The 15721-nt window shown below is 48.7% G+C and overlaps 1 protein-coding gene and 1 long non-coding RNA gene across 4 annotated transcripts in view; one reads left to right on the forward strand and one right to left on the reverse strand.

Moving 5' to 3' along the window:
- Nucleotides 1-15721, forward strand: part of XIRP1 (xin actin binding repeat containing 1) — a 32211-nt gene that overhangs the window by 7196 nt on the left and 9294 nt on the right. Inside the window, exons 1-3 of one of the 3 annotated variants that reach the window (XM_027450370.3) lie at nt 3937-4128; nt 13835-13992; nt 15466-15519. Coding sequence is in view for 1 of the 3 variants with exons in the window: in XM_038173952.2 (XP_038029880.1) it covers nt 13835-13992; nt 15466-15519 (212 nt within the window). In the remaining 2 variants the exon portion in view is untranslated. Of the gene's footprint in view, nt 1-3936; nt 4129-9320; nt 9462-13834; nt 13993-15465; nt 15520-15721 lie in introns of those variants that run through there. The other 2 variants (XM_027450372.3, XM_038173952.2) reach the window with 2 other exon arrangements.
- Nucleotides 12399-13943, reverse strand: LOC113842616 (uncharacterized). Its single transcript, XR_003495140.3, has 2 exons — nt 13811-13943; nt 12399-13666 (listed from the first exon to the last, which is right to left on the reverse strand). It is a non-coding gene; the product is annotated as an uncharacterized lncRNA (long non-coding RNA).

Raw genomic sequence — 15721 nt, forward strand, 5'->3', positions numbered from 1 at the left:
AGGGAAATAGTTGAAAGCTTGAGTCTTTTAATATTAAAAAGGAGAAGGCACCAGCTAATTTGCTGCAGGTATAGTCTCTTGAGTGGTCCAGCTTTAAAAATTTACAACCTGCAGATGAATATTGGCAACCAGAGAGAGGAAAATCGCAGCCAAGAAAGAAAAGAGAGGGGCTCGTGTGTGGGCATGCCGCTCCCCCAGCTCACACACATACTTATGCTCGTGCATGTATGCATTGATATAGCTCCGTTATTCAAGGCTTTCAGCTGAAGGGCACGCGAGGAGGATGTTATCTCGGTGTCATACAAAGATGAAACAGGAGTCTGACGTGACTGCAAATTACAGAGCATTGAGATTGCCTCCAAAAGTGCCTTTAATTCCCTTCCCCTTTCTATTCTGCAGTCATTTCAGTCTGTACCCACGGGGAATTTTCAAAGCCCAGCAAGGAGGTGAGGCAAAGGGGAGCACAGAGGCGGTGGGCTGCCCCATCCTACAAGCTGGTTTTGGCTGCAAAGCTTGCTTACCAGACAGCAGCGTCCCCTGTCCACCACAGCACCCACACCTTCTGCAAGAGAGTGCGCTGCCATCTAGTGACAAACTTCCATCCCCCTTTGGTCCCAAATCTGGTCTCTGAAGGGACACTGCTGCACGGTGACTGCCAGACACCATGTCCCTGGTGGGCTCTCACCCTTGGTCCCTCCAGAACCTGGGGTCTGCAGCCAGCACCCTCTGTTCGCAGCAAACCAAGCAGCAGGCAGGCTTGGGAAGTCACTGCTAGAACCAGAAAACCTGAAACCATGGGGGGGCAAATGCTGATTTAAGATAAAAAACTCTGCGTGTGTTATGGGTTCAAGACAACTCTGGCACGTGCAGTGGTACAGCCTCCTGCATCCAAAATAATCCTTAAAAGCTCATTTCCCTTTCACCAGCTGCTTTCTATGAGCATGACAAAAGGGGATTGAATGACAGGGCTCCCACAAGTGGCCAATCTGTCCAACTTTAAGAGTTTTGTGCATCTCCAATACAGCCAGGGAGGAAGCTTGGGATGTTCAAGTGTGGGATGCATCTGGACCCCCAGTTCCCAGGAGGAAGGGGTAGAAGTGGGTGCTCTCCTTCCCCGCCCCCCTCTCCCAGCCCCTATGGCAGCTGACTGGGGGTGCTGGGACCACAGGCATATTTTGGAGCTGTGATGGAAAGGTGCAGATGTTCCTGGGTGGTTGCAGAGTACAGGAGCACCAGCTCCATCTCATCACACGTGAGCTGTCAGTGCTTATACCTGGCCTTGCTCTGCCTCAATCTGCCCTTTCCTCCTGCCTTTACACCCCTCCACCCACACAAAATAACTAAGCCCTGATCAACCGTGCATTCTGCCCCCTGCCTGATGCTGTGCTAGCTGACACCTCTGCCATCCAGTTCGTGCTACCTGCTGTGTGTGACAGCCCCAGCCATCCCCAAATGATGTCTCCTGTTTTCCTGCCCTGCATCACAGGGTACACTCAGCATCGGTCACATCAGTCTGCACCTCCTCATCTGCTCAGCACCACCTTGCTCACATGCTGCATGTCACATCCCTTCATGCAGCAGTAACAAGTGTGGCTGTATTTTTTTTTTTGCCCCCCTCCCATTCTCTCCTCCTTATATGGCTAAATTTCATACAAATTTATTTCTTTGCTATGATCCTCATTTATTAAAGGAAGCTAAATAGAAAATGGACACTATTTTAGAGAGAGGCATGGTGGTCTTCCTAGACACCAGCGTTAACAGAGAGCAGGGAACTGCTAACTTGCAGTCTTGCAGGATGTTTAAGTATCTGAACTATGGTAGGGAGGAGCAGGGTCCATTCAGGATCCTCAGTGAAAGCTGGTCGTCCAGAGCTGGATGTGATGTGCTGTGCCATGACATGACATGACGATGTGATGTGATGCTGGTGGGGAAACCTCCTCATTGTGTGTTGACCTAAAGCCTGGATGGTGTATAGCATCCTCTCCATGGACTGATATTTGCAGACCCATAGGGGAATGAGAGGGGCAAGGGCCCCTCCAAACATGTCTGTAAAACACCTGTGAAGGCGTTCAGAGGTAGGGAATCCAAAAAAACTCACATGAGAAAATTGTTACTGGAAAGTTGCTTGGCCTTTTGGAGCAAAGAGCATGGAGACTCTTTGGGACCAGGGATACGCTCCACCAACTCAGCAGAGTTCCTGCTGAGATCTTACTGTGATCAGAGAAATGGGGGCATCACTGTGCTATGTGCTGTACAAGCACACCACAGAGAGGCAGAAAGAGCTTAGAGGAGCACCCCCACTCCTTGTTTCTGTTTTTGCACTGGGGGTCAGGAAAGCTAAACCTGCTTCTGTGCAGGCAAATTAAACATATGATTTTTGCCCCTACAGTGCCTGGCCCAGCTCAGCTCACATCCGTGCAACTCTCTCCCCCGTCACTGCAGTCCTATGGAGTCTGGCATTGGGTGTGTGGGGCTGTGGGTGTCTGTGGCCTTCACCCAGTGTTTTGTGAGCCCAAACACCTCTGATAGCTCAGGTGATGCTGGCTTTCATACTTACCCTTCTGCTACTGCTATAGCAAACCCTCATCTCCTTTCAACAACATGTCGTGCTTTAGAATCACAGATTCTTAGAAACATTGAATATCCCAAGTTGGGAGGGACCCACAAGGACCATCGAGTCCAACTCCTGGCTCTACACAGAACCACCCCAAAACCAGACCCTGTGTCTGAGAGCGGTGTCCAAACGCTCCTTGAACTCCTGCAGCTCGGTGCCATGCCCACGTCCCTGGGGATCCTGTCCCAGTGCCCGACCACCTCTGGGTGCAGACCCTTTCCCTAACACCCAGCCTGACCCTCCCCTGTCCCAGCTCCATGCCGTTCCCTCGGGTCCTGTCGCTGTCCCCAGAGAGCAGAGCTCAGCGCCTGCCCCTCCGCTCCCCTCGTGAGGGAGCTGCAGGCCGCCATGAGGCCTCCCCTCAGCCTGCTCTGCTCTGGGCTGAACAGACCCAGGGAACTCAGCCATTCCTCATACATCATGCCCTCCAGACCCTTCACAATCTCCATAGCCCTCCTTTGGAGGATCTTTAATAGTTTTATGTCCTTCTTATGTTGTGGTGCTCAAAATTTATTCAAGCATGCTCCCTAGAAGTGTCAGAAAAGCAAATTGAAGAGAGAGCAGCTGGGCCCAGTTCAAACATTACCAGGTTCCTCAGCTGTATCACTAACCCAGCCCGGTAAAGGCAGATCATTAAAGCTCTGTGCCATCAGCTGTGTCTGCACCTGTAAATCACCATGTCCAGGCTTCAGTCTCAAGCTCTGGCTACCACTGTGCACACCATTAGTGTGCTAACAACAACACCCATTGCCCAGCCGAGCTTTGAGGGTGTTGAGAGCCCTCCATGGACTTAGGACTTCGTTATCATCATCTCTTCCCCAAAAGGTACCCAGAGCACCTCCTGGCAGTGCTGCATCATCCATGGAGGAATGGGTTGGAGGAGGGAAGATGGATCATCCTTCTTGGCATACGCGCTTCTCCTCACTTTCCCTTTCCTAAAATATTTTTTTTCCTTCTCAGTCCTAAAATATTTGAGCAGAAGAAATGAAGAACCAGAAATTGTAACTCATACCTTTCACCTTCCCAGCTTTTCCCTTAAGACGCTGGCTGCAACCTGAGGCAGAAGGGGCCAGGCGGTGCAGATCACAGCCTGAGGACATGACAGTGAGTCAGGGAAATGCCTCTTCCCTGTAGCACCACTGCTTGGAAGCATCCCCCTGTCCTGTACTGGGTTACGCTGGGTATATTTTGAATGAACAAGTTCTGAAAATAAGCCAGGCCCCCAGACTTTCCCCACCTCCATGAAGGATTGCTAAAACTCATGATTGACTCAGCCGGGTGGACGAGCAACTTCCCTAAAAATAGACCAAGTGGTTCATCCTCTCAACATAGCCCAGCGCTCGGCGATAAAGTCAGCTGCCAGAGGCCACTGGGAGGCAGTGAACAGGACCGAGGTGTGGGGAGTGGAGCAGGGCTCCGCTAGGATACTCTAAGTGCTGCCCAGCCGTGAGTTTCACAGAGATTTTTCCACTGGGACATTGTGACAGAGCTATTGGGACTATCGAGACCTCTCTGTAAGTAATTTCGGGGTAGATTTGAGAGGGGTGAGGTGTTGCATGAATACAAAGCTCTGGTTGATGTGAAAATATAGGGCAAACGAGGACGCTTGGGACCTTGTAGTATGAAAGGAGTGGTGGCAGCTCGTAGAAAGCTGTGGATTTTATTGGCCTAGAATTTGCTAAATCACCCAAAGCACTGCAGATGGTGGCTTTGGTCTGGTTCTGTGTCATTGTCTTGGGTACTTGGGCATGTTCGAAGTGGAAGTAGAGCATTATATGTTTCAAATGTCCCAAAACACTGAAGTTCCTAGGTTTGAGGCTTAAATTTATGTGTCTACTCATTCTCTACTCTCAGTGTCTACTCTCTTCCCCAAAAAGGCTGTGAGGTACCGGGATTGTGGCCCCTGTGATCAGCAACAGGAAAGAAAATATGTACAGGATTTAGACAAGCCGGGTAGTCACTTTGGGGCAAGGGTGGGATAAATTGTTGATGTTACAACCATGTTGAACCATGTTCAAGACTGGTTGCAACACAGTAGGCAGCAAGGACTTCAGAGGGAAATGAGCTTCGCTTCAGCTTACATCCCTGGGATGAGTAGGATTAGGTACGGAGGGAACTTCTTCCCCTTACTCTTCTATCCTAGGCTCCAGGGAGGTCTGAGGAATGTGTTTGTGACCCTGAGCCAAATAAAGGGCTTCAGAAGGGAATCTGCTGGGTTAAGAGCATTAAGCTGGACATACCACTCGTAGTTGTGCTCATGCATGGAGAGTAACTCCAAAACCCTGCACAGCTCCATAGGACACAGCTTGTGTGTCTACCTCTGCGTATCTCATGCTTGCTGAAGCTATTTAGCTATCAAAGTTCTGTGTCATGGACAAAAAGAGAGAGAGAGGGGACTCCAAGCCCATGGGTTGGTGCTCGGTCACTGTCTGAAGGGCCTGATCCCAACAACCTAAGCTAAATGTAGTGCTGTTCTCATGCATTCAGTGATGGGTGTGCTTCCTTCTGGGATGCACGTCCTGTTGATTGCTGCGAGTACAGAAATTCTTTAACTTTCTCCACTTCCCTCCAGCTCTTTAGTTTTCATCCAAGTTTTTGCTGGAAAATATCTGAAGTAGGTTCTTTTTTTTTTTTTTTTTACTAGGAAAAAAGGGATCTGGGGTAAGAGAGGTGAAGTTGGTCCTTCAAATATATGTCACTTAATGAGAACAGCCAAAATATGAAAATTCGTGTTCTTGTCCAGGCAAAGGGGTAGATAATCCCACTTCTGGCAATTAAGGGATGCAGCATGGGTGGAAATTTGTAGGAATTTCCTTGATTGGATGCAGTATTTTGCAGGATACAGAAGCCTCTTTTCTAGGGGAAATCAGGCTGGGATTCCCCAACTCTGTTGCCAAGGAGGATGGAAATCCTTCTTCAGCACCAGCAAAAACCCTAGTTTTGGATCAGAACATAGTGGCAGGAAACTTTGCTTTTAGTACTGTAAAGCCTGGTATTTTACTCTTTTAAAGCCAACCATTTCTCTCCTCCCCCCTCTTCTCACTGGCAGCTTGCCTCATTCAGAAACAAATGGAAATACTGAGGAAACTCAATAGCTACAAGTGGGTTGGGGGGTTTCTCTTTAAAGGATACTGCTCTTTTTTTTTTTTTTTTTTTTTTTGGCTCTGGCTCTTTCTTCCAAAACAGTATTCAGATTTCTTGGCTGTCAGTGACGAGGAGCTGACAGCAGCCTGGAAACTCCATGATAAGAATAGAAAGCAGAGGCAGGAGCTCAGCAGCTCCTCGTGCTGCACGGCATCCCTGAAATGCCCCCATATAAACTCCGTGGCGTGGCCAAAAAAATGCTTAAAGATGCTGCAGCCCCGATCCCAGCCGCAGAGGGGCCGGTGATGCTTGCAGCAGACATTCCCAAGGTATCGCTTCTTTGCGGTGGCTGGAGAGGGCTTCCCTTAAAAGGCCTGGTATTTGCGGCATGCCAAGAAGCCCTCTCCCCAGGCATGGGTTATTTCGGTGGGTAGCTCTGTGTTGCTTTCCCTAGGAGGGCTTTGGGGGCAGGAAGTTGCTATCTCGCATCGCCTTCCTGCACGGCAGTCCGCAGGGGAGGAGACGCTGGTCCACGGGAGCAGCACAAGCAGACAGGGGGACACGCAGCTTGGCAGAGGGGTTAGGGCTGAAAATTGTCCCAGTGCCAGCACAGTGGGTGAAATGGAAAAAAGAGGGGAAGAGAAGCAGCTAGGCTGTATGGCAAAATGGTGGTTATCACCACTTCCATGAAAAAAAAACCCTGTGTGAATAACAGATGAAGAGTCACTGGAGGATACAAGCACAGTACCAATGTGAGCAGGATGTGCAGTACTTGCAGGCTACCAGGTGACACACAGCAATTTATTAAACCCTCACTCAGCTTTTATCAACCCCTTGCAAACAGGAGGGCAACATGAAGAAGGAGGCAATGCCCAGCTGATCATCGGGGCTCCTCTGCCTTCTCCAGGCACTTCATACTCCCAAAAAAAAAGCAGGGGAGCTGACCCGTGGAAGGTTAAAGCCCTCTGTAAGGAACGCCAAGCCCCCAGCAGCTGGCGCACTGGGGAAGGCCACGTCCCCAAGCAGCAATGCCACCCGCAGCTGTCTCTGGGCGAAGCTTCTTGGCGTTTTTTTGGTGCCAGGAATAGAGTCCTGCACATTCCTGGATTTTTGAGATGGTCAGAAATAGCCCCGAGCTGCCTCGGGCAGACACCCAGCTCCGCCTGAAGCTAAATTTTCCTGGGAGCTGTTTAAATTACCTGGGGGTTGTGATGTGCCTCCTGCAAAGGGAAGTCCAGCTGGCACCGAGGAGCCACAAACATTTGCAGAAGTGACTGAAGTTCAGGGACCATCAGTTTGGAGGTGCTAGAAACAAGACACTCTTCAGTAGCTTTATTTTCCTTCACCCCTTCCCACCCCCTAGACTTGCAAACTCATCTTCATACACATACAAAATGTGAATTGTTCGGCTACCATTCAGTAAACAATTCCTTAAATATGAAATAGCATTTTAAATGTTAGTTTCCTCTTCAACACATTTGCTCTTTAGTTACATTATTTGGTTTCACTCATGCTTAGCACCTTCTCCTGATTTTGGCACTTTTTTTCCAGCCTACTTCCCATCCCAAATTTCATATATTAGCTCTGTGTGCCAGAGCTGCTCACAGGATTGCAACATATGGCTTGCAGACAGTGCAAATTCTCTCTTAATCCCTTTCCAAAGAGAATGGCTTACACTTTTTGATGTGTGTTAGTCATTACATTTATTATCTACATCAGGGATGCCCCCCACTTCCAAATCAGGGATTTATTGTACTAGAAAAAAAGTGTTATGAATTCATATGATTTTTGTTAGTTATCTAACTATAATCAGTGGTGTTCTTACCTCTGAAATTAAAATCTCACTTCTAAAGGTAAATTGCTAGCCCATGCGGTTTCCAAAGGAAAAAAAAAAAAAAGTGGACCAGAACAATCAAAAACCAGGTGACTTTAAAAACAAAAAACAAAAACATGTTTACAATTGCTGTTGTCTCACATAATTGGCCAATTCACGGCAAAACAAAACAAAACAAACAAAAAGCTTGAATTTGAAATCCTCACTGTCCTTTGTAGAACTGAAAATGAGAGAAAATTCGGCGGTTTGCAAACAGAGCATAGTGTAATCGAGGAGCCAGGGAGTACCCATGAGGATAAGCAGGATGCTTCCGAGCATCGCTGGCCCTCTCTTTTTAATAGCGGCTGCCAAAAATCCCGTAGGTGCTTCCCAACACAGCCTTGTACCTTGATTTTTCCCCTTCCTTTGGAAAAAGCGATGCATGGCATTTTAATATGTGCTAAAGCCCTAAGAGCAGGTCACAAAGATGGTAAGAGAGCAAGAAAACCCCTTTTCCCCCTAGCACTGCCCTTCCCCGATGACCCTTCACCACAGCACCCAGGACCACTCACCCTTGGCAGCCTGAAACTGGGGCAGGGAGGCCGCCTGCCCTGCTCCCCTCGTCGTGCATCTCCTCCCGCACAGCCTCCCCAGGACCAGGGCCACCAGAGCTTGGGCTGCAGGCAGAGATTTAAGCCTTTCCCCACTGACTGAGCACCGCCAATGGGCTGCCCGGCTCCTGGATTAAGCAGCAGCACCGGTTTCCCAGACAGCTTTTATGGGTGCTCACCCAGCCGCGCAAATCCCCCCAGCCCAGCCGTGGAGCGGCGCCGGGATTTAAGAGCTCTTTTTGTCCTGGGACCGATCCTCTGGGAGGCAAGGGTGGGAAGAGGACGGGGTGGGTGTGATTCAGCACATGCAGCTCTAACATCTGGGGATAGAGGTGCTCAGAAAAGGGGTCCAGCTCTAGCAGGGGACAGGGAGTTTTGAGGTTTCACCAACACATGTGTTGGAGACAAGCAGATGGGAATGGGGCACGTCCCCCCTCAATCAGGGGACCCTGCTGATAATGACCTTCCAACTGGGGGTAACACATGACCCATCTCAGGCAGCAAGGAATGGCTAAAATTGCCCCAAATTCTAAGAAAGCAGCCAGCCTAGAATACCACAAACCTGGGAAACCAGGAGCATCTTCTTGTTGACTCACCTCCATCCTCCTGGAAAAGAGAGTCCCTCTTCAGTGTAAAGAAACTGCTGTTTTCCTGCCCTGATTTCCCAGTGCTAAGAAACTCTGGGACGTGGGTCCTTTTGCTGCCACCAGCCTTTGGGTGTAGGGTTTTGTGTCCTGTGCCGTGGACTGAGCAACATCTCACGGTGCCCAGGCAGTGCCATGAGACCATAACATATCTGCACACCATGGCATAGGACGCACCAGGTCCACAGGACATGATTAACACAAAATTCGCCTGCAGAGGAGCAACGGGGACTGAAAACTAACTCAAAAGTTTGTCTGCAGAGTTGCAACATGTGGCTGTCAGAGGATGCTGCTTTTGCTGGCTGGGAGGGGATGTTCTCCGGAGCACCACTCCCTTGGGTGAGCAAAGGGAGAGCCAGGAGCCTGGCACAACTTGCACCAGAGGCTTTCCCTCTCCCTCTGGCTCGTGCAAACCCCGTGCAAGCAGAGCTGAGCTCAGGTCCCGTTACACAACCCCACAAGAGGTGCACCCGGCAGCACAAAGGGCTTTGCTTAGCAGCTGTGTTTGCTCAGGACGGCTGATTTTGGGAGCAAAGCCGATGACATGTGGTTGGCCGGGCAGCCTGGGAGATCGGTGCTGAGCTTGCAGCTTCCTTTTTTAATAGGTGACTCAGGCACTCAGTAGCTCACTGGGGTTGGAGGTTGGAGCCAGGCTACGAAGGAGTGCCGGCTGCGGCCGTGGTGGACACCAACAGGTGGGTAGCGTGGTTTCTCTGTAGGATAAAGAGATTTAAATAGAAAGCAGAGATAACAGAGCTGCCATGTTACTGGAGAGATGGGGTTTTCTCAGGGGAAGGAGGGAGAACGCACTTTGCTAGGAATTTGTTTTCTGTTTCCTGGGAATTGGCTCTTAATTGCAGCACAAAGAGCCCTGTAATATTACTTTCTGCAGAAGGCAGAGCAGTGATTTATGGGCAATAGCTGAACATGAAGTGACTGAATTTTTAGATGTGTATTTAAGAGTCTTTTCCCCCATTCTCTTTCCTTTCCCCTTCTTCTCCCCATGTCTAGACAGGTCGGTGAGTAGAGGTGAAGATGAGGAATGATTTTCTTCCATTGCAGGGCTTATTATCTCTGAACCCTACAGCTTAGGGTTGATTATCTCAGAACACCACATCTGAGCCCAAGCCTGGTGCCAGGAGGGGCGTACTCTTCCTCCCCACGTTTAGTTGAGGGGAGCAATTTTCTTAAACGGGGTCCCCCAAAAAACAACTCCATCCCTCCCTGTTCACCCAGGGCACAGCAGATGGGGCAGAGGGGCTGCCTCTGGACCTGAGCTACAAGCACAGAGCAAAGGAGGAGCTGAAGGGACCCCAGGAGCTGCTCCTGAGGGATATCCTTCCCATGGTACACGCAGTGTGCAGTTTGTCTGGTGCCAGGCACTGGCACAAAGGAGGGCTCGGCAAGGAGGCATGGCAGAGAGGAGCATTTACCGTGTCCTTTGCTTAGAAAGTGGCACTGTAGGTGGGAGATCTCAGGTGCTGTTTTCTTCCCTTTTAGCTCCTGGGGATGCTTTAATGATCAAAACACTGGGGTTTAAATCTCTGGGTCCACAGTCAACCAGTAGTAGAAGTAGTAGTAGTCAACCAGCATCAGATAGGACATGTCCCTCAGCTCTCTGATGGATGCCCATGGGTGCCAGCAGAGCCCTTTTCTCCAGCAAGGCAGAAACGAAGAGCCCAGCACAGGTCTCAGACTGGGTCTCCATGCTCTCAGTCTCCCACAGAAGTCAGACAATAAATAACACACCCTGTCGGCACAGCACCCTTTGGCTTTGCTTTAGCATCTTCAGCTGGGAAGTCCTTGAGACGCTCCGGGTGCTGCTTGGGTGCCATTAGCCACATGCACGTGACAGCCAGGCTCTCTCGTTAGTAAAATGAAGTGCTGTTCTTCCTCTCTTATCTATAATTAGCCATTTAAAGGGTGGCAACAGCCTGTTTTGTCAGGCAGAGCCTCATGGAGCAGTGCAGCACCCGACGCCTGCCCAGCTGCTGCCAGCAGCCCCTGTCTAAGGCAGGCAGCAGTTAATTACATCCATCATTAAAGCAGAAACCCCGTGGCCTTTCATCCATCCGAGCTAAAGGATGAGAGAAGAGGCAGCTCTGAGGCTGGGCTGTTTTCCACTGCTGGAAAGCTTCATCCAGCTGCATCCGTGGCTGTTCTTTGTGCAGCATCTCCCCACCACGGGCCAGTACAGATAATTTTGGGACAGGAGTGGTACCCATGGCCTGGGGTGCAGGGGACCATTAAACATTACCAGCCCAGCTCTAGGACGTGGGGATGCTTTTGCTAAGCTCTCAGCACTCAAGTGGTTAAGTGTAGCAGTGCTGGTGTCAGCCAAAGCAGGCTCTCTGCCTTGCTGTGAAGAGCTCCCACCTCCTACAGGGAGTTTTTAGGAGCTTTTTCACTGTGGCCATGCCCTTACCGAGGGCTTGGTGTTCTCATTTTCCCAGCCAGAAAGCAATTGTGCTTGGTTTTCTTTCTGCTCTAAAGATAGTAAGGTCATCTTTTCCCTAGCCCTCACCTTTGCTCTTACTGGGAAGTTTTGCCAAACCTCCTTACCTTGCAAGGAAGAAAGCTTCTGGCTTCCAGATGGATTGGACCTCATTTGCCTTTCCAGTAGGCAATTCAGCAGTAGTAGGAGAAAGAAAGAAAGAAAAAAAAAAAAAAAAAAAAAAAAAAAAAAAGAGATTCCCTGGCAAGATTTATCAAGATTTATCAAAGACCTCTTCAAAGCTTGCTGCACCTAATTCAGCACATGCTTCAGTGCTATTCTCACAGGGCATGGCCATGTTAAGGAAAGACCGTGAAATCCCAAGTACCTGTGCTGGCTATTACTTCACTTTCTGTTTTCATGTAAGGAAATGTGCCTCAGTCCTCCCAGCAAAGGGAGAAGCCCTCTGCAGTGGATAGAGGGGTTTGTGTTAGCATCAGCACTGTCTCCTCTAAAACTGGGTGTCCCAGCAATGCCTTGACCCTCTCCTCCTCATTTCTAAGGTACTGATCATCTTGAAAAGCTGGGCATCCAGTCAAAGTCTTGAGCAGAGGGGGAAAAATCTGATATCTTACAGTTTCACAGCCTATCTGAAGATGTACCAGATCTGCCCCAGCTCTGCCTCTATCTCCACTGGCTATGGACGGATAATTAATTTTGTTTTGGTGTTTAACCTGCAGACAGCAGAAATCAGGGGAAGAAGCCCCATATTTACATGGTGACTTAGGGGAAAAAAAAAAAAAAAAAAGGAAAAAAAAAGGAGAGACATTAAGGATTTTTTTTCTGTTTCTTCCCCTCATGTCCTGCTTATCTCTGGCAGAACCAGGCAGCTACGTCTGCAATGCTTCCAGCTGCTTCTGCATGGATCCAGCCTTGGTTTTGCATCAGAATGCCTGGGCACCTGCAGAAGCAGCTGGAACCCAGGATGAAAGAAACACCCGCCGGTGTCTGACCATCCCAGTGGGGTCCCTCTGCACTTATCTCAATGCCTGGTTGGTGCTGTGGACTAAAACGTCTGTCTCACGGGAACTGGTATTTCATCTGAAGCACCAGCTCCTGGAATCCTGTTAGCACATAATGTTAACTGTTGTCACTCCAAAATAAAAGCAAAGCCAATCTCCTTTGGTATTTCACAAAAAAAAAAAAAAAAAAAAAAAAAAAAAAAAAAAAAAAAACTTGGAAAAGCTGGAAAATCTTACCTCAAAACCCAGAAAACAAAGGAAAGAGTCATTAACTTCATTTACAAAATCTCATGGTTTGGGGACTGCGATTTGAGGGCAAAGAACACCGGAACTGCGGCAGTGTTTGCAATGTGCACATATTAAAAAGTATATCAGCCCTTTCCTGGCTGTGCAAAGACTGGATTTGTGGAGAGCGAGCCCATTGTTCAAACAGAAAGCATTGCAAATACCGCTCTAAATCCGAATGCAGCAGTGCAAGCCTGCAAAAAGAGAGAAGCTTCTCGTGTTTTGGCAGTGGTAACAGAGAAATGACAGCTCTGGCTAACCCGGAGGGCTAAGAAGCAGTACACAAGTGCAGGGCTCTCTGTACGTCTGTGGTGGGATATAGGAGGCAGAGCTGGCCATCCTGCTCGCACCTAGTGGAGCGATGCAAAAAGAAGTTTTTCAGTGGGGATTTGGAGTTGTCCTGTTGTTGGGAAAGTGAAGCCATCTGTATTTGAGCCATTCATTTTGATACATCCTCAGGGGGAGTGGAAGCCCGGGCTCTTAAGGGGATGGAGATCATGGGAGGGAGTGAGGGAGCATGGGCTGGGTACGGGCTGGCCACGCGTGACTGCTCTAGCCAGTGGTCCCTCTGCACACCTCTGGTCTGGCTGATAGCTCACCCCCTCCCAAAATAGCTGTTTCTTCATGAACTAGACAGGAACATCCCCAGCTGGAGTCATCTCCATGGGAGGCAGCTGAACAAAGGCCGGAGGAATGCCAAATATCTCAGGAATGCCATGCTGGGCCCCAGTAGGCCTCACGGGGGGCTGGTGCAGCTCAGCTCATCACATCTCTAAGCTAAGAGAAGGGCTCATTCCTCTGGCTCTGCTGCAGACCCCAAGCTATGTCTGTGGGCAAGTCTCGTAGCCTCATCATCTCTTGGTTTCCTGAAAGGAAGAGATGAAGATAAATGGGTATAACTGCTTGTGAGACATGCTGACAGCAGGGGGAAGCGGTCACGGAGCAAAAACAGTAGGAATTGGCTTAAGTTCAACACGCATAGCTCCTTCACATCCAGACTTGTTTCGTTTTGGTGATAGCCTCATCTAGGGATGCAGGGGTGGGTGCAGGATCTGTGCCACAGGCAGGACAGTGGCATCAGGCCGCTGCCTGGTGGGTTGCTCTCAGGTCCCACCATCCATTCTGACATGGGGGCAGTGCAAATGCCCACGTTTTCTCCCTAAAAAAAAAAGGCATGATGGTAAATTTGGGGAGAGGAGCCACCACCTGGGGGTTCAGGAGGAATGGGTGCGCAGATAGCAGCTCATGGAGGAGATGTGCCCTGCTTTCACCATGCCATCATGCCCGTGGAAACACAACTCACCGCGCCCACCGGTCTCTGTTTCAGATGAGAGGACGCGGTCATTTTTAGACGTCTCAGACAGCACAAGGCGCATACTCCAGCAAGGACGAGGGAGGTGCTCTTCGCTCTCCGTGAAGGAGCTGTCGGCTCGCTACCTCTCCCAGGCAGCTGCTGCTGCTGCTCACGGCGGCCCCGCACAGCCGGTAAGCGCCGCGGCATCCCAGCTATGTCCCATCCCAGCCAGGGGCCGTGGGAGGGTGAGGGAGAACACGTCTGGTTTCACAATGCTGGAGGAACACAGCATTTCTTTTCCAAGAATGACCAGACCTCCTTGGTTTTTGCATATATCATTTAAATATAGCACATAAATAGCATATAAATATATAATGTAAAAATTCCATGCTGTAAGAGGTGCTGGTATGCATTGTGTCTATATATGATGTACATGCTGCATATACATACAGACACATTCATATATGTACACATACAAACACATGCCCAAACATGCATACACACATCTACCTCCACTACCCCATGCATACATGTTTGTTCATTATTAGATATCCAATATTTGCATGTACATGTTTGCACACTCACATCCACGCAGCAACACGTACACCTCCGTGCTATACCCATTCCAACGCACAAATCTGGTGGGTCCCAAATTTGCCCCTTGTAGGGAGGTGGAAATGGGAGCATCAGCAGAGGATCCAGTGAGTCATCCAGCCCAAAGTGATCATTGGGTCATAGGATAGCTCATGTTGTACATGGTATGAAGCACTAAGCTACGTTTGTCCCTCTTGCCTGGCTCTGCTGATCATCCAGGAGTACCATGGGATGTGATTTCACTTCTGGACTTCTGCAGGCTCATCCTTGCTCCCTTCCACTCTCAACCATCTGCAGGGTCCTTGACTGGAGACGCAGTCTCTTGAGCAGGGATCAGGGCTCTGGACTGGAGGAGTCCAGAATGAAGCACTCCCAGCTGAAAATAAATAGGTGGAGACTGTAATTGGAGAATTACAACTACAACGTAGCAAGTTACAGCTCTTAAAGGCTGCCCCATGATCCATTCCCATGTTGGACTGAGGCTACGCAGGGAACATGTCCTGCTCAGCAATGTACAAATAGTCCATACAGCTTGATGAGAAATGTTTCTTTACCAGAAATGTCCCATCATCAGAATCTATACAAAATGAAACTTTCCATTTAATCTGCACTGCAGTAAGGTGTTCTGGTTGGGAAAGAAAAATAAAAGTCTGAGAAAAAATAATTATTACTATTTCAGACAATATTTTATTATATTAATTATTATTATTTTCAACAATTTTTCAATGAGCTTTAATTTCACAATTCATAATGCCATTACAAATGTAGATATGTTTTGTCTTAAAAATATTGATGTATAAAGAAAAATATTGGCCAAATCAAGCTTTGGAGAAATCAGTGGTTTTTGTTTATTTTTCTTCTGACTCTGAATGAATGTGTCCAGGTTTCATTTGTCCACTGAAATTTGCAGAAAAAAATATTTCTGCTCAACCTGAGATAAGAGCTGTCAGCGATTCAAAAACCCTCACCTGTAATGGTTTCCAGCTCCCGATAATAGACACATATATGTACAGATATCGTATGTGTCTGCCTATGCAGTTTGATGTCATTTCTCCCTGTGTCTTTTCCAGACGACTGTGAAGGACAGCTCCACTCCTTCTTCTGACAGACAGAAAACAAGCAAGGTAAGAAGTGTTACAGATAAGCACCCTTATCTAACCGCATATTTGTGGACTGTGGTGGAGTGTGATTTATACACCCATGCCAGGCAGCAAGGAGTGCTTTCATACTGAATATAGCTATCAGCTGCTCAGCTGCCTTTCCCCACATTTAGAAGTTCTGAACAGATTCAAAAAAAAATATTTTAAAAATTGCATTCAAAGTATG

This window comes from Anas platyrhynchos, chromosome 2 (assembly GCF_047663525.1).
Source record: "Anas platyrhynchos isolate ZD024472 breed Pekin duck chromosome 2, IASCAAS_PekinDuck_T2T, whole genome shotgun sequence".
In the NCBI taxonomy this organism is placed as follows: domain Eukaryota; kingdom Metazoa; phylum Chordata; class Aves; order Anseriformes; family Anatidae; genus Anas; species Anas platyrhynchos.